The sequence below is a fragment of the Danio rerio genome, chromosome 19, assembly GCF_052040795.2.
Source record: "Danio rerio strain M-AB ecotype USA chromosome 19, GRCz13ab, whole genome shotgun sequence".
NCBI lineage: Eukaryota > Metazoa > Chordata > Actinopteri > Cypriniformes > Danionidae > Danio > Danio rerio.
This window is the reverse complement of record NC_141039.2, coordinates 10,242,750-10,267,263: the sequence shown is the minus strand read 5'-3', so window position 1 is coordinate 10,267,263 and position 24,514 is coordinate 10,242,750. Positions and strand designations below refer to the sequence as shown.

At 35.0% G+C, this 24,514-nt stretch overlaps 1 protein-coding gene across 8 annotated transcripts; it reads right to left on the bottom strand.

The window, feature by feature from the left end:
- Positions 1-4,967: 4,967 nt before the first annotated feature.
- Positions 4,968-24,162, bottom strand: clk2a (CDC-like kinase 2a). Of its 8 annotated transcripts, none has more exons than NM_001044879.2 (13): positions 24,050-24,162; positions 21,278-21,477; positions 18,416-18,683; positions 16,376-16,466; positions 15,519-15,585; positions 13,082-13,198; positions 12,790-12,956; positions 12,556-12,650; positions 12,311-12,440; positions 9,107-9,189; positions 7,802-7,881; positions 7,070-7,160; positions 4,968-5,805 (listed from the first exon to the last, which is right to left on the bottom strand). In NM_001044879.2, the coding sequence occupies exons 2-13, from the start codon at positions 21,475-21,477 to the stop codon at positions 5,614-5,616; spliced, it is 1,581 nt and encodes a 526-aa protein (NP_001038344.1). In that variant the 5' UTR covers positions 24,050-24,162; the 3' UTR covers positions 4,968-5,613. The 8 variants fall into 8 exon arrangements, with proteins under 8 accessions (NP_001038344.1, XP_087150696.1, XP_087150698.1 ...); XM_087294570.1 differs by having other exon boundaries at positions 16,376-16,469; positions 21,278-21,480; positions 24,050-24,124; XM_087294572.1 differs by having other exon boundaries at positions 21,278-21,480; positions 24,050-24,124.
- Between the last annotated feature and the right edge of the window lie 352 nt (positions 24,163-24,514).

Below are 24,514 nucleotides of genomic sequence, written 5' to 3'. Positions count from 1 at the left end.
AGCAGTCTTCCTGAGCTACATGTTTTTAAACCAGCTCCCTCCCCTGAATCTGTGCTCAGCTAATTCCCAAATGACGTAATTGTTTCTAATCACATTAGTTTCACAGCCATGTGAGAGAGAAGTAACCACTGACATGCTGCTGCTCAAACTGCTGCTATTTAAATGTAGAAAGTCAGCATTTCTTTTAGCTTTATTTTATTTTTGTTATTAACTGTTATTAATGCATGCTATTTTAGTCTTAAAGCAGTGGCACGGCAATAGCTGCTGTATGATGGTTGATCTTAACAGATTAAGGGTAAGATCTTTCTTTCCAACAGACGGCAGGAGGGAAAACAGATTGAGGAGGTTTAGTGACAGCAAACATGTGAATGGAGTCGGTGCTGAAAGAATGACGCGACCAGGGCATTTTTAACATCAACAGCTGTTACACTGTTCAGCCTAAAACAATCTGTTCATTCACAAACTGACGGAAGTTTTACACGCACTAATGAAGGAATTTAGTGGAAGTCAGTCATGTTAAATAATACTTTTGACTTACAAAAAAACTAATCAATTTTTTCCATGTTTTAATTGTAATTTCTATGACAAATTAAAATAATTAAAAATGCATCTATAAAGCTGCAGAAAGAATTAAAAGAGCTAATAGAAATTCTCGTTTTTTCTGGATTTACAATTTCTAGGTGCGTGTTTGTGTTAAACAATTTCTGAATATTAATTTGTTTATTCTATCATTTAAAAGAATGAATTAACATTTGTCCACAGAAGGCATCAAATATGCAATGTTTTACGAAATATACTATTTTATATTATTAGACAAAACAATATCAATGTTTTAACATCAGAAAAGTAAATCATTTTAATATTTCAGTGATATTTGCTGAAAAACTGAGTGAATGAATATTTGTTAGTCTGAGCATCTGTTTTTTCCCTGAAAATGAAATGAGAACATTACCTTTAGAGAACAAAACAAATCCATATCTCTGTATATCATAAATCCATATCAAAATGATTGGAAAAAATGATAGAACGATAGAACTGAAGATAGAACAGTAACAACGGTAGATAGAGCGTTAGAGAAAGAACGATAGAATAGATAAATTGATTAATAGAATGATAAATAGAACAAGGAATGATGGAACGATAGATAGAAGACAGAAAAAAAATGATAAGCCAATACAAACAATGAGGAATAGAACAATAAATAAAACCATAGATAGAATGACAAAGAACGATAGAATGAATGAATGATATAAAATTATATAACGATCAACAAATATCGAAAAAATGAGAGAATGATAGAACAATAGATAAAACGATAGGACAGGATAGATATCAATTTATAGAATTATAGAATGATAGATTGATAAATCGATTGATAGAATGACAGATAGAATCACAGAATGATAGAATAATAGAACAATAGAACAAATTGAATGATAGTTAGCAGGACAGATAGACAGAATCAAAGTACAATAGAAGGAATGATAGAACGAAAGATAGAAAAAAAAAGATAAACCAACAGAAATAATGATTAAACAAGAATAATAGACTGATAGATAGAACAAATGACAAAGAACGATAGATAGATAGATAGATAGATAGATAGATAGATAGATAGATAGATAGATAGATAGATGGATAGATGGATAGATGGATAGATAGATAGATAGATAGATAGATAGATAGATAGATAGATAGATAGATAGAACAACTGATAGAATCATAGAATAGAAAGAATGATAAATATAAGGAAAGAAAAAATTATAGAATGATAGAAATGGGAATGATAGATCGAACAATTGAAAGAATGAGAGTAAACCGAATGATAGTAAGCCTGACAGAAAGATTGACAGACAGACAGATAGATAGACACAGACGTACAGACAGAATCATAGAACAATAGAAGGAATGATAGAAGGATTGATAGAAAGTTAGAAAAGATGATAAACCAACAGAAAGACCAAACAATAAAGAATAATAGAATGATAGATAAAACGACAAAACTATAGGTAGATAGAACAACAGATAGATAGAATCATAGAACAATAAAAAGAACGGTAGATGGAAGGATGGATAGACGGAAAGAAAATGATAGCACTAGATAGAACAATAGAAATGATAGAACAATAGAAAGAACAATAGAATAAATTTAATGAGTTGGCATAACAATAGAAGGAATGATGGAAAAGATTATAAACCACCAGAAAGAATGATCAAGCAATAAAGAATAATAGAGCGATAGATAGAACAAATGACAAAGAACAATAGATAGATAGATAGATAGATAGATAGATAGATAGATAGATAGATAGATAGATAGATAGAATAAAATTATAGAATTACAGAATAGAATGATGAAACAATAAAAAGAACGATAAATAGAAGGATAGAATAATTCAATTGATAGAGTGATAGAACGATAGATAGAACAATAGAAAGAACCATAGACTAGAACAGAAAAACAATTGATGGTTATATAACGACAGTATGATCGGTAGATAGAACGACTAGAATCCTAGAACAGTAGAAAGAATGATAGATGGAAGGATATAATTTTTTTTAGAACTAGATAGAACAGTAGAATGATGGAATGACCATGTTAGAGAATGATAGAAAGAACAATCGATTAATCTATCGTTCTTTCTATTGAGTTAGAACAGGGGTGGCTAACCCTGTTCCTGGAGAGCCACCTTCCTGCAGATTTCAGTTGCTACCCATATCAAACACACCTGCCTGTAATTATCACGTGATGTTCAGGTCCTAATTAATTGGTTCAGGTGTGTTTGATATGGGTAGCAACTGAAATCTCTCCAGGAACAGGGTTGGCCACCCTGGAGTTAGAATAACAGACAGACATAGACATACAGATAAATAAATAGATAGAATCATAAAACAATAGAAGAAATGATAGAACAGCAGAACAATAGTTAGAATGATACAGATTTTTTTTTATTTGTGAAACACGAAGTAAACAGTACTACTACTAAGTTAACACTACTGCTGCTCATCAATGGTTGAAGCCGTCAGTGAGTTCAGTGATTCTCCTGCTCTTCAGCTAGTATCACATTAAATCTGTGCGTTGGTTATATTTTACTCAGTTTGTGATTGAACAATAGGTCTGGAATCAGTAAATGACTGTATTAGATTACGACTGCCAGTGCGCTTTCTAAATAAAGCTGGTCAGAGAAAAGGTGCTTCTAGAAGAGCTTTACTGTGATTGACTACGGTAAGCTGAGCTCTTTAAATCCGCTGGCCATCAACGAGGTAAAGAGGGCCAACAACAACAAAAACAACCCTAAAATACCACATTCGTGTGTTGTTTTACCCATTCTTTTATTACTTTGATGCATTTCTCCTTTTAGGCTCCCTTTTTATTTATTGAATCAACGCCTGCATGCTGCATTATTAGTGTAATGATGGATTTAATTAGTTAAAAATATTGTAAATGACTGCAGACACCCTGATCAGGTTTAACCACTTTTACAAATTACAACAAATACTTTTAGAATAGGTTGGAAGATTGTGTTAATATTAGCATAAAAACTGTTGTTTGTGCATTTACAATATGTAAAATTACTACAATTAAGTTGATCAAATGTAAAACTGACAGAGTGATGGTTTTGTTGAAGTGCTTGCAGTAAAACTTGATTTAACACTGTTCATATTATTAAGATTAAGAAGGTTTACACAAAGCAAACGTGTGAATAGAGTCGGTGCTGAATGAATGACGTTTAAAAAAAAAAAAAAAACCTGTCACGTCAACAGCTGTTACACTGTTTAATCTTAAACAATCTGTTCATTCACAAACTGACAATAGTAACCTGCTGTTGTGACCTTTGCTTCATCTGATATAGTCTGAATAAAAAAAGGTTTTGCAAGCACTAATACATTTATTTAGGGGTATAAGTAAGTGATGGTTAACAAGACTTCTGCCTTGAATAAAACCAGTTTTGATGTTATAATTTTACAGTTTGTGTACAATAATTTCTTCAAACAAAAAATATTACTAAAGCCGCAGGAAAAAAAATAATAGAAAAGCATCAACCTACTGATGACATTTCTTCTAAATCTTAAAAATTGCTGTTTAAAATGTAGAGAATCAATTTTAAATAATTATAATAATAAAAAATTTAATTAGACAGCATATTTCAAATAAAAAAATAAACAAATTAAAAATAATAAAATTAAAATATTAAAAAAGTATAAAGTAAAAGTATAAGAATAAATTAAATTTTTAAAAGTAAAATAAAAAAACAAATAAATAACAAAATTAAAAAACAACAAATAAACAAAATAAAATAAAACCAAAAATGAAAATGATAACAAAAATAAATACAATAACAAACAAATAAAAACAATAAAAAACAAAAATTATAATAAAATAAATAAAAAATAAACAAATAAAAAAATACCAAAAAATACAATAAAAAACTAATAACTAAAAACCAATGGAATTAAAAACTTAATAAAAAAATAACAAATATATAACAAAAAAAAACAAAAAAATGAAATAATAAAAAAACTAAATAAATAAAAAACAATTAAATAACAATCAATAAATAACAAAACAACAAAAAATTAAAAAAAACAAATATATAAAAAAATAAAACAAATACAAAACAAATACAAAAAAATAAATCAATTAAAACATCAATAAATAAAAAGATGGGCTGTAAAGATTTTTTAAAAGTGTTCAAAATAAATGAATGTAATAAAATATTACGATTGCAGAATAAAAAAAAATTTAATACTTTTAATATGCTTTTTTTTTACTGAATTTTAAAACTCTGCAGGGTGCAAATCCCACATTTCCTTGAAGAGTAAAGATTTAAAATAATTATGATATTTAACATATTTATCATTACAAGTTTTTAAAAATCAGGTTAAAGCACTGCACTAATGCCTGATTAAGTACCAAAACGCGCACACACAGTCAATATAGAAATGACATGACAAGAACGCAGTGATTGTAAAAACATTTTGCCTGTAGAACCGCTGTGAAAACCCATTCACAGCAAGCACACAGACAGCCCCTTTATTCTATAGTCACAACATATATTTATTCATATTTACACATATTTATACAATCGGATCCATACAAAGACACAAAAAAAGAGATGCTATTTATCTAAATAAATACTGTAAACGTGTGCTGAGGGACGCTCTTGCTCTCGCTTACTTGGTTTGAAGTGAACTGAATACAAACGTTGTCGCATTTTTGATTTTCAGCTGATCGCTAAAAATGCGCAAAACGTATCCCCCTCAGCTGTAACAGCGATACTCATTTCGTCAGTTATTTTCAAAAATGGAGTGTTAAGTTAATGCTTTTGACCATCACACCACTTGTGGAAGTCCAAAAATTGGCCAAATTGGCTGGAAGAACTGAAACTCATTCCCATTCCCCATTGTCCAATCAGTCATGACTGTTTTCTGGGATCTTCTTCACATTTTCATTGCTGACATGGAGCTGTCCTCACATTATGGAAGGATGACAGAAAACTCATGGCTTTATTATCTCTTGCTCTACAAAACGAACGTCAGTCCAGCTCCATGTAATCCTGTCGGCATGCGAGTCCTTTTTTTTGGCGTTGGTTGAAGACGAGAGTGTCAGTGTCACCGGCTGATGTCACGGTTTGCCTCCCAGCTCTTACCTGCGCTCAGTTCGCTGCTGCTGATGCCGCTCTGGAAAAACGGATGCCTGAGAGCTGCAGCAAGAGTCAGACGCTTCGATGGCTCGTACTCCAGCATGGCCTCGATCAGGTCGAACAGCTGGTGATGCTCCTCAGCTTCAGACAGAAGATATCGCTGAGAAAAAAAAAAGAGGAGAGGATGACGATCAGTACAGTTGAGGGCAAAACTATGAGCCCTGCTGTGCAATATTTATTCTTTTTTGAATATTTCTCTAGTGAAACTTAAGGAATTAAGGACATTTTCACAGTAATTTCTTTCATATTTTTTCTTCTGGAGAAAGTCTGGTTTAAAAAGGTTAAGGTTAGTATTGTCTACTGAACAAACCAATGTTATACAAGACTTGCCTAATGAACCTAGTTAAGCCTTTAAACGTCACATTAAGCTGAATACTAGTGTCTTGAAAAATATCTAGGGAAATATTATGTGCTGCCATCATGGCAAAGATTAAAAAAAAAAAAAATCAGTTATTAGATCTGATCATATTCAAATATAAAGTCAACAACACATTTTTTTATCCACTGTTTACTATTACAGTGGATTAACCATTACATTTCCAGGTCAACTACAGTCATTTACATGTGTTAATAACTCTTAAGATAATGTAATTAACGAATGATAAATTAGGGATACACTAAATGTTTGGCCATTGAAAATTATTGGTAGTAAATGGCAATTTTTGGTTTCCGGCCAAGTGAGAATAACAGCGAATATAGGAGCCAAAAAAGCCATATTCACTGCACCGTTGACTAGCTTGCGTGTGCAATAATTCCATAGACATAAGCACATATTTCTACATAGTATACTTGCTCCTGTTGCTTGCCATTGTGCTACTGTGCGTTCTTGGCAAAGCTGGTAAAATGGCACCTCTCGACTCTCAAAACTATCATTTTACTGTCAATAAAATGTGATTAGTTTATTGGCTCGTTTTAAAGTCATTTTAAAGGCCATGTCTATTATGCTTACTAAGTCTGCATTTACTTGAAAAAATGTATTTATAGATGTGCTGGAAAAAAAAATCATAATTTAAAAGTTGTTGTTTTTTTTTTAAATAGAAATTCAAACTTGTTCAATCAAAAGTAATAGTAACTAATTGTATAATGATTCAGGTTCATAAATGCTGTTCACTAAACTTCCCATAATAAGAACAATAACTATTGACAACCAATTAACACCTAACTAGCATGTTACAATATAACAGATATATTTCTGTAAGTTTAAACTGGAATAAAGAATACAATTTCTAACTATTTTAGTGTATTTCAATCAAATCAATTGAGCCTCGAGTATTACAAGACCAATATATATATATATATATATATTCCTTGTAAAATTGCACATTTAGCTATAGGTGATTTAAATATGAAGCCAACAAATTTACCCGTAAAGGTTTGCAGTTTTCTCTGACGTATCTTCCTGCTGAAGAGTTCTCATCCCAGTCCAGGCGTCCACGATAAAAGTACTTCTGTTTCCTGTAGAGATTATAAACATCGTTCATGTTTGGGTAGTAAAATGTCCAAGGAAATGAATCTTTGAAAACAGGCTTTAAAACATCCAATTAAGGCTGATTTATACTTCTGCGTCAAGCACACACGTATCCTCCGGCGCAGCCTACGCATGGCCCTCGCTGTGGCCGTTGTTGACACTGCGAACCTCTCAAAAAAAATTTAACTATACGTCATGATGTGTAGTGCAAGCTCTGTGATTGGTCGGCTTGCTAGCGCTGACAAGCGTGGGTGGAGTTGAAAGTAGCGCGAGAGAGATGGAGCGAGTGTTTAAAAGTGTTGTCCCATGAAGGAACTCTAGATGGGAACTTTTGTTTTGTGTTTACTTTATGATTAAAATTGCTACACGTCCGCCCACCTCAAAATGAGCAAGTTTGAGCCACTTGTACATTAAGGTAGTGTTTTAGAAATAAACAAAACACCAGCGAAGAAACTCAACACAGAGGAACATAAACACCTACTACCAGCTATAGTTTCGGAAGTGTTATTGCAGAGCAACACAAACAGCACACAGATTTATAAAAGCACGGCAACACGCAATGCATACGCCATGGGTGCACGCCGATCACTCGACGCAGAAGTATAAACCAGGCTTTATGAATATGCACCTAGTTTTCCGAATCATCCGGGAAGGAACAGGGCCCAGAATTCTCTCCATCATAGCTAAATGCTCCCGATTATCATGAGTCTGTGAAACAGAAAAACAATCAAATTATGCATTTTTTACAAAGACGTTACATAGGTTAGACTCCCTAGCTATACATTTTGGCATTTGTTTCACAATATACATACAGCATATTTAAAGCATATTAGCTGTGTGTGTCAAGGTTGGTGAAGTTTTGCATTTAATTCATGTTACTAAAAACTTTGATATTATTTTGATTTGATTATTTATTTATTTTTAAATGTGCTGCAAATTTCAGTTTAGTTTTAGTTTGTTACATTAATGATTTTGTTAGTTTAGTCTTTTTGAACATATCTGAATGTAGTTTTTATACATGCAGTATTAATAGCTCTAGCTCAGTGTTAACAGAACACTTCCAGTGTCAACCAATACAAAGTTTACTGTTTTCCCAGTTTACATGAACTTAGGGAAACATATAAGTAATAAAAATAAATAAAACACTTTGACCAAACTCAACACCACACACATGCAACTTAAATAAATAAAAATAAGCATTATGAAAAATTCAGACAAACCTCTTCATATAAAGTATGTAGTTTAATAGGTCTAGATAATATTTGAGCAAATTAGGAAAATGTCAGCTCAAATTTTATGCAACATTAATAATAATAATAATAATAAATCTTTACATTTAAATAGCGTTTTTCTGGACACTCTGCACACCATACACCAGCTGATTGGTAGAGAGGAAACAGAGTGATGAAGCCAATTATTATGTGGGGATGGACAGGGACCAGTGGGCAAATTTAGCCAGGATGTCAGGGTTAAACCCCTACTCTTTTTCTAAGGACTACTGGTATTTTTAATGACCACAGAGACCTCGGTTTAATGTCTCATCTGAAAGACAAAACATTATAAGTATTGATTCTGAAAACTTTTGTTTATTATTTGTGACAATTATTTCTAGTTGGTTTTTCAGCGACTGTCGTTTGTTTCCGTTTTTTTTTATTTAATGTGAATCAATTTTATTTTGGTTAACAAAAATATTTTTTGACCAACAGTTTTAGTGATCGTGTACTAAAATTACCTTGGCGTGTGTGCGAATGAGAGAGAGCATTAGTGAGAGCATGTGCGGTCAGAGGGTGAGCGGCAGGTGTTTAGCTTCAGCGTGTGTGCGTACATGAACACATGTGACCTCTTGCTCAGAGTCGAACTGATCTTAAGCTGCTTACTGAACACAAACAAGAGTGGCTGTGCGGAGGAGCTGCTATCATGACTCATGGTGTACCTGGAAGAGGGTGAAGCCGAGGTAGTACTCGAAGAGGATGGAGCCAATACTCCATACGTCACACGGCTGACTCCAACCCAGTTCTACAAATAGCAAAAAACAACCTCTGTGAGTTGGAATCATCTAGTGGTGAAGATTTGTTACTGCATTGTAACTTTTCAGAACTATATACACATTTCTGATGAGACAATGTATAAACAGCTCAAGGGAAACACATTTTCAGAAATTTTCAAATCAGTAAAAGAATTACTTTCTAAAACGTAAAAGTTTTATGAAAAAATGTTGCAAATACATTTGACATTTAAAAAACATTTATATTTCAGACACACGCAAACACTACCTGCACATACATTAACATTAACTAATACAGCCTCATTGTAAAGCGTTATCTAGATTTCAAATAAAGGTTTCTATTTACCAAAGAACCATGAAATATAACAGGGATATAACCTTAGAAAATAACTAGATAAGTAAACATTCACGACAAGCTTTAATGAAAGCGTGACGAAGCAGGGCCTGGTAACTTTTAAAATAACAAAATGTAAAGGCACTTTTAAGGGCTGCACAATATATCTTTTCAGCATGATATCGCGGTCTGTGAATCTGCAATGTAGAGGGTTTCGATCATTGGGTCCAAAAATCTCATACATAAAATCGAAGGATGTAACGATAAACCGAAGTCACGTTTCGATGCATCTTATGTTTTTTGGCTGCTAAGTTCTTGTACTGATGAGGTCTTTTCTGTCTCGACTGACTGTATTCTTTATGGTAGCATGTGCACCAAACCATCACGAATACATGTACACCCTGTACACACATACACCCTTAGTGAAATCCCATATGTGAAGAAAGTATGTAAGCTAAGTAGTGTATCCTAATTCACAGTATTAGGATACACTATGTTAGCAAACGGTAGACAAAAAATACCCAGATGACCTGCTACTACTTGTGAGATTCTTAAGTGTGAATCCAATAGCCACTATAGTATCCCACAAGGCCACATGAGAGAATTTATGAATGGGAGTGAGCGGGTCGGTTATATGATTATGACAATATAGCAAATATAGTATATCCGTATTACATTCATAATACTCATATTCACACAGCAATAAGGTCACTGGTTTGAGCCTTGGCTGGGTCAGTAGGCATTTCTGTGTGGAATTTACATGTTCTCCACTTGTTAGCGTGGGTTTCTTCCAGGGGCTCCAGTTTCCCCCAAAGTCCAAATACATGCGCTATAGGTAAATTGGGTAGGTTAAATAGCCTGTATTGTATATGTGTGTGTGCGTGAGAGAATGAGAGTGTGGGTGTGTTGATGGGTTACAGCTAGAAGGGAATCTGCTGCACAGAAAATATGCTGGATAAGTTGGTGGTTCATTCCGCTGTGGTGACCCTTGATTAATAAAGGGACTAAGCCAAAAATAAAATAAACACTCAAATTCATACTAGTGCCTTTCTAACTTGCTTAGAATGATTTTGTGTGTTTTTGGCATATGCCAACCATGGTTGTTAAGATTTTCTAATGATAGGGGTCTAACTAGCTATACAGATGATGTTCTAAAAGGCCTTGATATAGATGGATGTTGGTTAAACACTTTGCAAAAGTTTTTGTTTCAAAATTTTGGCATTTTCAAGTGAAATATGGAATTTTTTGATTGTTCAGTTTACAAATACCATAAATTTGATGAATTATGAAAGGTTTGAGACAATCAGCATATTAGAATTTTTTTGTAATGTAGAGTAATGATACTGAAAACTCAGCAGTCGTTAAGGGACTTTTACTAAATTAAATGCAGCTTTGAGAGTAGATGGCTTAAATACCGTTTTAAATTCTATGGACCCTAAACCTTTGACTGAAAACCAACACAGATAAAAAAAAAAATAATAGTAATAAAAAATAAAAAAAAAGAGCAAATGAAGTCATTAATTTAGCTGATTTCTATTTGCCAAAGCAACAGTCAGCAGATTTCCTAACAGATTAAAGGTGGGTAGCGACTTTCATGGCAACCAACCTTACGTTGGTGGATTCCCTGCAGTCTGCTGAATGAAGTCACTGCAGTCTCCAGCTGGCTCTAATTAAATTCCGTGTGGTGGAAAGGAAGAAGCTAATCTGATGTGTTGCTGCAGTGACTAACTCACTCACATGCTTTAACATGTCTCACTTTACATTTATAAATAAAATATTACACACTACCTGACAAAAGTCTTGTTATCGATCCCAATTCTAAGAGCAACAAATAATAACTTGATTGCTAGTTTATCAATTGAAAGAGTGGCAGAAGGTACATTTTTCCAATCAATCATCTGTTGAACAGCATCCCAATCTTCACAAATACTGCAGAAGACCTACTGGAACCAGCATGGACCCAAGATTCTGACAAAAATCAGTAATGTTTGGTGAAGGAAAAATCATGGTTTGGGGTTACATTCAGTGATGGGGTGTGCGAGAGATCTGCAGAGTGGATGGCAACATCAACAGCCTGAGGTATCAGGACATTTGTGCTGCCCATTACATTCCAAACTACAGGAGAGGACAAATTCTTCAGCAGAAGAGCACTCCTCATACTTCAGCCTCCACATCAAAGTTCCTGAAAGCAAAGAAGGTCAAGGTGCTCAAGGATTGGCCAGCCTAGTCTCCAGACATGAACATAATTGAGCATGTCTGGGGTAAGATGGTGGATGCATTGAAGATGAATCCAAAGAATCTTGATGAACTCTGTGAGTCCTGCAAGAATGCTTTCTTTGCCATTCCAGATGACTTTATTAATAAGTTATTTGAGTGATTGCAGAGATGGATGAATGCAGTCCCCCAAGCTCACGGGAGTCTTACACAATATTCAGTCTTTTTTCACTGCACCATGACTTTACTTTCTATACTGTACAATATTTCTGTTAAGTGACATGACTTTTGTCTAAGCAGAGTCAGATTTTACTCTCCTAATTAATTAGTTATTTAAAAAAATAATAATAAAATCAGGGCATGATCATATTTTGTTTTGGTAAAATAAGCATATTCTAGAGGCATTTGCCTTTCATATGAGCCACTTCTGATACCAAATGATTAATTGGAATTCAAATTATTATTTGTTGTTCCTAAAACTTGGATAGACAACAAGACTTTAGTCAGGAAGTGTAGATCAAATCAGTTTTTTCTTTAAAAAGAAAACAAATGTTGGGTCAAACACATTGCAGGATTGTTTTTACCTAAAATAACTTCAGGAGCTCTGTAGTGTCTGGTGGAAACAATGGTGCTGTGGTGCTCATGGTCAAAGGTAGCGCTGCCGAAATCAACCACTCTCACTGCTGTGTTCTTCACAGTTCGCTCATCTCGTTTCTAACTCAGAGAAAGACAGGGATTGTCCATTCATATGCATCTCCTTCAATCTATATGCAACTAATGGATTGCTAATGCACAATAAAAAATCCTATTCAAAACCCAAAGTCATCACCTTCTCAACATTATACGTGACTGTGTAGTCCGAGTTCACAAACAGGATGTTTTCTGGTTTCAGATCTGTGTGTGTCAGTTTGTTTTCATGTAAAACTGGAAAAGAGGAGAAAGAGATCACAATTAGCAGATTGAAAAACACTGTGAGCTGCAGTACTGACCCCTAAAGACACCAAAAATAGTGTGCAACCTGCTTTATTTGGGGAGAGCATATATTTCATGCAATGTTACTTACATTTGACAGCCAGGCAGACCTGGTAGGCCATATGACGGACTTGGTTGATGGAGTACGGCAGGTAGTTGTTTTCTTTGAGGAAATCAAAAGTGCTGAGAGCCAAGAGTTCGAAACTGATGCACATATGGCCATGGTAATCAAACCAGTCAAACATCTGCACACACAGACTAAAAAAAACAAGAAAAACATCAAGTAATCAGTTTATTAGGTCCATCTTGAACTTCACACCAACAAGGCGGCATGCAATGGTTCAAAACATGCCGAGACGTGGTAATTATGCAAAGAAGCTCACTTATTATTCTCAGGATCCTTTTCGTTGATTCTTTCCAGTACGTTGATCTCCAGGCGGGCAGCCTCTTTGTACTTCTCCACATTTTTGATGATCTTCAGAGCGACATGTGCTCCACCCCTGAAACAATAAGAGGACCAAGTGTTTAAACACTGCAGATTTCACTTCTCTGCTGTAGGTTTTATTTGTCCAATTCTGCGGTCCAAAAATAAATAAAATAAACTGAAATATCTTGAAATCTCACTATCTGGTGATTTTTTTGTCAAACTGGAAATCAGTGGAAAAATTAACATGAAAGTTGCTTACTTCTATATTGAAAAATAAGGTGGAATAATTAGTAATGATGGTTTATTATTGTTGTTGTTTTTATTATTGTTATAAATATTATTAATGCTACTACTACAATAATTATTATAGTTTATATTTTAGTTTATACAACTGTAGCCTCTTCACCCTGTATTACACCGCCCACACCAGCGACATCAAGAAAGCTAAACAACTCTACACAGTTTGACAAATCATGCAGCTGTTGGACAACATAATAGACTTTTAAGTCTTATTTGCTCGAGAATGTAGTTGTTTAGATTGCAACTATGCAGTTTTTTTAATAGTGCCTATTTGGATATGCATAAATTCAGGATGTCATGTGTCATGAGCACTCCTATGATGGCTACTAGACATGGGCCGGTATAAGATTCTGATGGTATGATAACCTTGAAAAAATAAATCTCAGTTTTACGGTAATACGATATTGTGATTACTGCTTAAATAAATGAATTATATATATATATATATATATATATATATATATATATATATATATATATATATATAAAATTTTTTTTTTTTTTTTTTCCGGTTTGAAAACAATACATTTTATTTTGAGAAACACTTAAAATATTTTGGAAGTATACAGTAAACATGTCAGGCTAAATAATTCAAATGAATCATTGACTTCTGCTGTCTTCAATAGTTTCAAAAACACAGATTTTTTTAAACCATTTAAAATTGCATCATTGGATATCTAATCTGCTAGAGATTCTGTTGTCATAAACTAAAAAAATTTTTTTTTAAATCTTACACATACCTCAGGAACAGTATAGCAGAAAATTGCCAGTTTTAAAACCTTAACTTTTCTAAACCACTGTATACCTTGAAAACGGTTATCGTCTTATGCCTAATGGCTACTTATTCAAAAGTATGGTGGGTGTCTATTTTAGTCTGCTGTAAAATGTTATCTGTTTAGGCTATATCTAAAGGCAATATTTTGGTCAGTCATCTGTTATTTACTCCAGAGCAAATAGATTTGACTGCAATGTTAAGTTTAGCTTAATGCTGAATGAAAACTAGGTTGTTATTCTTTTGACTGATTTACTTGTCTTTATATTTTTGTTTGTTAAGTGTTATTAATAAATAAATTAATTTCATATAAATTGCAGTAAAATTTAATAAAAAAAAAATATTTATGTAGAACAAATTTTGTAGTAATTTAGCACGACTTGAGAAAAGAAATTGTTGTTACATTGTTCCACTTCTAGATGGCGTCAGAGACCGCATAATAAGCCAGAGGATAAAAATGTTTTTCTGAGCATAAATTTAAAATGAAACTTGAACAAATCATTATAGAACTGTTAAAGTGACATTCAAAGTCGATCTCTCTCTAGTATATTATTGCTATATTTAATATGCCATAGCAATCTGGTAGTGTTTGCTTTGCTTCGGCTTTTTCGGCGGTTAAATTTTCCCAAGAAATACAGGGAGATCTCTGTGACTGATGGCATTTTATGCCGTGCAGCCTTATAATCCTAAAATGCGAGCAAAATTATCTGTTCTTTCATCACGTAGACACTATAATACTCTACATAATGCAGGAAAGTTGTTCAAATACTAGCTCTTAACGTGACGTTTTTGAACTGGCAACGATTTCTTCTGTTCTGACCGTCAGCTGTAGATGTGAATGAATGGTGGAAGAAAGTAGTTCCTCATTCAACAGGGTTTTTGAGTGTTTGTGTGTTGAGTGTTTGATTTTCTTTTTTTTTTACACCGACTATTCCGTCAAACTGTTGTATAAACACAATATCACACTTGTAGCAGTGCAGTTGATATTGCTCATGTATATAATTATATTTCTTTTCTGTTATAAAACTTAATTACCATTAGCTAAAAATACAAATTTTATTGCGGATCAATAAAAACCTTAGGATGAGCCTTATTTTGCTCTATGTGATCTTACAGGAAACATAAGGATGTTCTATTTCTTTTTGACTAAACTGAACTGGATCATACACTTCATTTCTGTCCAACAGAGCAGATATTTCCCAGCTTAACAACTAGACAGACGTTTAAACAGCTGGACAACACTTTTTTTTTTTGTTTGACGTTCACACCATGCTGGTTTCGCAATGAAGCAGCTGATTGGTTGCTAAGTGATGATGCTCACCTGCGATGATCAATACATTGCATCACCCTCCCGAAGGTGCCCTCACCCAAAGTGCTGACAATCTCATCTAATAGACAAGTACAGAGAGAAAGAAGTAGAGAAAGGGGAGGGGGAAATTTAAAGACAGCAATTAGACAATGCATTTAAAGGGAAAACAATTCTAAAGATTTCCTAAAAATGACAATTTTAACTGTAAATGCGACTATCTATTCGAGTTAACCTAAAAAGAAAATCAGGCGAGTGTCAATAAGCACACAGTCGAAGATTTAAGATGTTTTTTTCCATTATTAAAAATAGCCTGCAGTTTAAAAAAAAATAAAAGTAAAATAAATCTGTCTGACGAACAAAAATAAGGAGAGTTTGTTTGATTAAAAAATGGATTTAAGACTACAGGACTTAAAGTAAATAAAGCCTCTAGCTATTAAAAATGTGTATATTCTAAACGTCACACAGCAAACAGATCCTACAATCTACATGACTGACAGCATACGATGTTGGGGCGATGTCAATCTTGATGTAGCCAAATGCTCCAACAAGACCATAATAAAAATGGCACTTTTTATGGAGACTCGGTAATGTCAAGATAAAAAAAATAAAGGGATCATAATTCTACACAGCAACACAATCAGCCCATCCCCACTGAAAAGAATAAATAAAGGAGCGGCTAAAGACATGTTAGACATGCCTTCCCCCATCGCCTGTGCCGGCAAAAGGGGAGAACAATCATCATCATCATCACCACCATCATCATCATCATGACCTCCTGCCCTCCCCTGTGTGTCTGCTGTGTGCTGGTACTGATAGGGAGAAAGGTTACGATATAGGAGTAGAGGAGTAGTAGTAGTGGCAGTGTGTACATCTCTCTTGCAGGACGTCGCCACTCCGACAGATCAGGTGACCCTCCTCGTCGTCCCTCACACACAGTGCCCTCGTCCCGCTGTCACTCCGCTGCTTGGGCCACAGGTCAGAGGTCAGGAGGAGGGGGAGCGGGAGAGTGCAGGGGGGCAGCCACGGTGACGAAGACGAGCAGTGTTGTAGTTGATGTTGTAGGTAGGTTTGGTGGTCATGGGGCGATTCGTATGACACCACGTGAGGAGATATATATAACGATAGGGATATAGTGCAAGGGATCAAGTCAAAGATAACATTTTACCCCTCCCTTCTTGCTTGCTTACATTCTCCCCACTCATCCCTCAGCCTAGCAACCCTGACAAGAAGTCACAAAAAAAGCAACCTGCATCAACATTTACTCAAGAGCACATGAGTAAAGGCATAGCTAATTCACAACCATCAATCCATAAAACAGAAACAGGTTGCTCGAGTGTGGGAGACTGAAAATCAAATTAAACAGCCAAAATTGAGCAACTTTTTTTATTTTATATATAAACTGTGTGAAAGACTTCTATAAGAGTGTTAGGAATGCTCCGATCAGGATTTTTGCAGCCGATAACGAGTACTGATTCCTTGTCATGGTGATCGACGATACAGAGTATTGACTCTAATGCTTCAAGCTTTATAATGCATTAAGCATGTTTTCCCTCCGAATATGAACCTTAAGAGTAGAGCTCACCTTACCTAAAATATCTTTTATAACTATTTAGGTGTGAACATGTCATGGCCAGAAGCAGCTTTAGACTGTATGAATATGGAGCCAGATCAGTCTCAAAAAAATAAAAAATAAATAATAATAATAATAATAATTCATACATGCACAGCACAATTCACAAAATCCAATTTGTACATCTGTAAACAGTTTGCAGATTCACAAGTAAAAATCATATAGATTTTCACTAAATGAATTGGATTCGTGCATTTATGAATCGTGTTTTGAACTCACAAATTGTATTTGTGTATTTATGAATCGTGTTTTGAACTCACAAATTGTATTTGTGCATTTATGAATCGTGTTTTGAACTTATAAATCGGATTTGCATATTTATTAATCATGTTTTGAAGTTACGAATTGGATTTGCATATTTATTAATCATATTTTGAAATTACGAACTAGATTTGCATATTTATGAATTGCTTTAAACTCACGAATTGCATTTGGATATTTCTGAATAGTGTTTTGAACTTACGAATTAAATTTGCATAATTATGAATTGTGTTTTTAACTTACAAATTGGACTTGCAAATTTATTAATCGTGTTTTGAACTTACGAATTGGATTTGCATATTTATGAAGCGTGTTCTGAACTTACGAACTGGATTTGTATTTTTATGAATCGTGTTTTGAACTTACGAATTGTATTTGCATATTTATGGATTGTGTTTTGAACTTACAAATTGGATTTGCATATTTACGAATTGTGTTTTGAACTTACAAATTTTTTACATTTAAAAATTTGTGTATTTGTAATCATGTTTTGAATTTATGAATCAAATTAGCATATTTTTAAATAGTTTTTATATTTAAAAATTTGTTGTGTATTTTTGAATAGTTTCTTTTAATTAATGAATTGAGATTAAGTCACGAAATGTAATTATCGGCAGATAGTGATCTTTGGCTGATCGATCGGAGCATTCCTAGTGTGTAGATAGAGAATGGATGAGATTTATAACATAATTAAAGAGGCTCTTGCAATAAAAGCATTACTATTCATATTTAGAATAAAATCTACAGTGATTAATGTGAGCCTTACATTAATTTGTTAAACACAAGGCCAATTCCATTATAAAACACTGAAAGCCAACATATGGACTATCACTATTTAAAAAAAGACAAAACATCAACAAAAAGAAGAACATAAAACAAAGGAGTTCATACTTACCAAATCCTGGGGCTGTGGAAAAGAACAGCGTTATGGGGAAAGAGAGACAGGAGCGTGTAGAGGTGGAGAGAGAAGAAGGGATTTGGGGAGGGAAAGAGCAGGCTTGGGTATTGAAGTACTCACCGAGGAGGATGCGCTATAGGACCTGGTTCTACGCCGCCTTCGTTTGTGCTTACGCCTGCTGCCTTTCCTCCGGTATGAGTCCTCGCGGTCCCGGTCGCGTCCCCGGCGAAAGTCGTAGCTGGGCGAGGCGTCGCGAGAGTAGTAGTTGCTCGGCGTCCGGTGATCCCTGTTTTGATCCCTGTCCCGTTCCCTGCTGTGGTCCAAGCGCCGGTAGCTCTCGCCGTAGTGTCTGTCGTATGGCCTGCGGTCTGAAGAACGGTTGTCGTAGCTGAGGAGAAGATGAAAGAGAGCTCTGAAATCAGATGCACCTCTGATAAAATGCTAAACTCCTAATAAGTTGTTGATCAGGTATAGCAGACAAAAACATTTGCAATACAATTTAAATTAAAGTCATTAAAGGTCTCCTGAAATTCAAATCTTTTTTTTTTTTTTAGATGTTGTATTGTCAGTATGTTAGTTTTTAGGATATCTACAAGCTAGTGTGCTACAAAATAGACAATATTAGCACTTCGAAGATATAAACACTTAAAGTGTGCAGTTTGTCACTTACGTCTAAATGGATCAATCACTTTTTTTCACGTCACTTTATAATTTAGATTCTCATTAAATCTTCTGACCAATCAAATGCTCTCTAGTATCTGACATGCCCCGCCCCCTTCAAGATACTTTTTATTTGATGCGCTTGAGCTCAACCACTCACCAGCGGATCTGTGATACAAAATGCTATTGGCTGTATTTTAAAAATGGGAGGGAATAGTCTGTCCCACCCTCCATTTTTCTGTTGAGATTACGTCAAACATTAAATAAAACTTCACAATTCAAAGCACTTTCATGGGAAAGTGTATAGGGGTGTACCCTATGTAAAGAAAGTATACCCTATGTACAGTTGCCTTGAAACTGGGCCGAAGCACTCGCATTGCATTCACACCTGAGCACGTTTACACCATCACTGAAGCGCTGTTTAATAAGAAGCACTCTCGCTCAGCATAGTGGAGATTTCGTTGGTTATATCGTATTAGTTGTTTGAGATTCCAGTGACAGTCAAATATTTCACCAAACAGATCAGCCACTTGTGAGGCTCATAAACAATCAAAGTCCTCGTGCTGCAGGATTTAGGTTTGCTGAAGGTACAGCTATCATGCAGTGAGGGTTTTGCATCTTTAATAATCTACGTCTGTTTGCGTTCATTGAACAGTGAGAATGATTAATAAACACATGAAAGACTCCCATAAAAGTCACGACTCGTCTTCAGTTTCGGGCTCAAGCGCGCTTTGCACTCACACTACAAGTGTACCACGCCGAAGCCAAAGTGAACCGCACTCTGGCAAACCTTCCAACCAGGCCAGGGCCAGCCAACTGAACCGTGCCTGACCCCAATTCAGAGCACTCACACTTCTCAAACGATCTGGAAAACGGGCCTGGGAATGGTTCGGACAGCATAGTGCAAGTGCGCCCTTAAATTGCAATAACACTATTATGCATTAGTAGATATTACTGATACTGAATGTGTGGATGCATAATTAGTGGAAGGCAATTATTTTGTCTAAAAATAAATAAATAGATAATCTTTGCTGTTCTTGTTTGCAGAGCTGTGGTTATATAATAACATGACTATAATTTCAATACAATATAAATATAATACAGTACAATCTGCAATATTATGCTATTTTATGATTATATTATAAATATTATAGCAAATTATTTTTGTAATGAAAAACCGAAGTATAACTTCAGTGTCACATGACCCTCAGAAACTATTCTAATATGCTGAATATGCTTAAGACATTTTTGTAGCTTAACATTTGTTAAATTATTTACTAGAAATGATTTATGAAATCAAATCAAGAAAATATTAGTATTGCAATTTTCACTGAAAAAAAGCATCATTACCCAATTTTCATTTACAGTACAACTAAACTGATGAGTTTGGAGGTTAGGACAGACGGCAACCATATTACTTGAAAAATCTGCTCAATTACGCCCAATCCCAATTATATTTTTGTAGCCCTCCCGCTTGGCCCTTAAAACAGAGTGTTAAGGGGAAGGGCTTCCAAATGTACCCTTAAGAATTGGGACAGCACCTGCACACGTCATCGCGATCTCATGCTTTATATAAGATCAGACAATCAGCTGTAGTTATTCCAGTTGTGTTATTTATTTATTTTTTTGATAATATATGCCTTCAGTGACTTCCTGAAGATAAATATGTTCTCATAATGATCTAATGTGGCAATAAGATGATAAATATACTGTGCATTTACACCGTGGCCATATTCATCTACTGTATGTAAACACACAGCAAAACAACATTAACACTATAGCAGACACTGTAAAAAGCTCATTTCCAGCCACTAGACCTTACTGACAGGGTATTCGAGTCTCATCAGGTGTCAAAATGTTGTGGAACTGCTGTACAGGAGTTATTATTAGCGATTATAGATCGTAAAATTTAGCGTTTTTTATTTTAACAGGTTTTTTTAAAAGCATGACGGTAAAACAAACGCGGTTATAAATATATAAAAACATGCTTGTTTGTTGTAAAAAGTTGTAATAATGACAATAAAAATAATTTGTGGATCTCCTTACTTCCGGGTGCAACTATGGCTGGTGTATTCTGGGAAATTTTCTGACCTCTTGGTTTCGAGCGTGGTCTTGAAAAATCTTCATTCTAAGGGGTATCTACCCCTTGCGATTAGCCCTACGCCTCTAAGCTAAAAAGAATTGGGACAAGGGGAAGGGCTAAGGGGTAGAATTGAGATTAGGCCTTCCTGTTAGTGAGTGGACTTTTAAGCTCTATAATAATAATAAACTGGTGAACCAGGTTGTTTGTTTTCCAGCACTACTCAATGGAAATGTTTATACCTCCTGGATCTGGCATAGCCGGTGTCCTGTCTGTGTCCTCTCGCTCTCCTCTCACGTTCACTGCTGGAAGAATAGGTTGGAGAGCGGCGATGTCGAGGTTTTCTTCCTCGATCTCTGTCTCTGTCCCGCTCTCTATATCGATCTTGGTAGCTGCTGCGGCTGGCCCTCTCCGAGGACGGATACCGCCTGGAGTGTGGCATCTGCTTGAGTTGAAGAAGGAAAAAATACTAATAAATTTTTTCAAAAAAAATCAAAAGAAAAAAGTAAAACAAGCATTTAAATAGTTGCAACAGCAAAAATCTTTTGAGCTGTGGACAATGTGAAAATGTATTTTTCTCTGATGAGTCCATCATCACTCTCTTTCCCACATCCAAGAGAGTTACAGAGTGGAGAAGCCCCAAAGAAGTGCACCACCCAGACTGCTGCATGCTCAGAGTGAAGCATGGGGTGGATCAGTGATGGTTTGGGCTGCAATGTCATGGCATTCCCTATGCCCAATACTCATGCTAGATGGGCCTGTTACTGCCAAGGACTACCGAACCATTCTGGAGAACTTTGTGCACCTAATGGAACAAACATTGTATACTAAAGGCAGTGCTGTGTTACATACCAGTGGTAAAAGTTGTTCTTAATTTTTTGTTTTTTCTTCATAGATTTAGAATTAATTTTTGTACGAAACTTTTAATAAATCATTACCTGTTCGTGAAAATGCCCATATGCACATTACATGCATAAAACTTTGTGTATACAGGATGAGGATGTATTAAAAATGTAATTTGTTTTATTTCAACCATGTCAAATAAAAAAAATCACTTAAAATATAAACTTTTGTATAATACCTAAATTACAATTTTCCATAAGTACAGATAAGAACAAGCATAATGTTTTTTTTATTTTTATTTAAATCAATATATCAGTTACGATAGAACGTCAATATATGAGTAAAACAAGAAAGATTTAGATTAATTGTTGTAAACACCAAAATGCGACGTCTCATCAATTCCGAACTTTTTTTAAATAAAAAATAATTTTCAACTAATTATTATTACTAATTCTATTTTTTCAAACTGATATCTAACAAATTATCTAGCCCTGTCATTAAAGAGATCAGAAAAATGTACATTTACTCACACTTAAGTGGTTTTTATGAGTTTCCACTGTTGAAAAAAAAGCTGAAAACCTGTGACCACTGACTTGCATAGCAGGAAACACAAGTACAATGAAAGTAAAGGGTTACAGGTTTTTATCTGTCTTCAAAATATTTTCTTTTGTGTTCAACAGAGGAAAGTCAAACAGGTTTGGAGAAGTAAACGATAACAGGATTCTCAATTTGGGGTAACCTAGCCTTTTAACAGGGTGAAGCAGTGGCGCAGTAGGTAGTGCTGTTGCCTCACAGCAAGAAGTTCGCTGGTTCGAGCCTCGGCTCAGCTGGCGTTTCTGTTCGTAGTGTATGAGTGTGTGTGTGTGTGTGAATGTGTGTGTGGATGTTTCCCAGAGATGGGTTGTGGCTGGAAGGGCATTCGCTGCGTAAAAACTTGCTGGATAATTTGGCGGTTCATTCCGCTGTGGCGACCCCGGATTAATAAAGGGACTAAGCAGACAAGAAAATGAATTAATGAAAAACTTTTTAACAGAAACAATAGACATGGGGGCGTGGGGAGGTATCTTCTGTATTTTATTTTCACTATTATTGAATTTAGGACAAGTGTGACATTTGTGGGGAGTTATTTGGGACATGATAAAGCAGGTGTTAAGACGACACTTGGCACAGGCTTAGACATTAGCATGAGAATGAAAAACACCACATTACTATTTATATTGTTTTTTATATTTATATTTTTTGCATGGATGGCACTTTGTTACTGCCATGCAGTGCTTAAAAACTGAAAAAAAGACGCCTCAGGTCTGCAAAACATTGAATACTACACATCAAAAATATTATACAGACCAGTTTTAGATTTTATCAGGATCTTTATACACATTAGTAAACATATATAATATAATATAATATATATATATATATATATATATATATATATATATATATATATATATATATATATATATATAAATAATATAGTAAAGCAATAGAAAATAATTTTGAGTTAAAAAAATCAAAATTAATTAGATTTAAAAAATAAACATTTAGCCGAACCAGAAGAGGATTTGAAACGAAGAATTCAAACAAATAATCTGAAAGCTAGATGACATAACGTTAACTTACAGCACTTTGAAATGCTGCGTTTGCCTGTGAAATTAGCCGCAAACTAGATCAAGTCCCAGTTATTAGAGCACACTTCTATATTTAGCCAAAAAACCACAGACACAGCGGTAACACGCAAATGCTTTTAACTGTGAAATAACGATGTCTTAAAAAAAAACAGAAGTGTAATAACATGTAGAAGTGTGTCCAGCGAATTATGACTGAAAACTGCTGTAAAGACAAGGTAAGCTAACCAACTAACGCTGGCTTAACTTGTTATTTCTAATCGCTATTTTTATGCTCGTTCATTTAACGTAAAGTCGCCATGTATCACTCGTCTCTATGGCATAAATGTGAACTGTCGTTTTTGGTGCAAACACGACGCACAAGATGATGTCGCAACGTTTGAAAACGGCAGCTAAATGTGATGTTTTTTTAGCAGAGTTAGCTGCTATCCTCGTCGACGGCCATTTTGAGATCTTCTAATCTTCAACGGACCGTTTCTCTAAAACGCTCCTGAATATTTGAAGGGGAAAGTGACAGACAGCGAAATAATGATTCGTAATCACCGTTTGTGCAGCCAGCCCTGTCCGTTTATCCCAAAGAAAATCCGTGTTGACGCTTCGGATCCCAAATTCTCACTCAAGTCTAATTATTAAACGGTGAAGAAAAAAACACTTCCGGCCCCTCCTCCCGACGCGTCTTTATACCTATACGCGCGCGCGCATCACTTTCACCGTCAACTCGGACAGTATGAACAGTCTCATGAGTTCCATATTCCACCAGACCGCACACCACAGAGAGAGAAGAAAGAGTAATAAAGCCAATTATGATATGGGGATGGTTAGGAGGCCATGATGGACAGAGGCCAGTGGGTAAATTTGGCCAGGATGCCGGGGTTAAACCCGTACTCTTTTTCGAAAGACATTCTGGGATTTTAGGGTACATGCTGAAGCATGCTAATAGGACTTTTAATTTCCCAAGTAACCTGGGTTAAGCGCTTCCGGCGAACTGTATGCCAACGGAAAAATCTG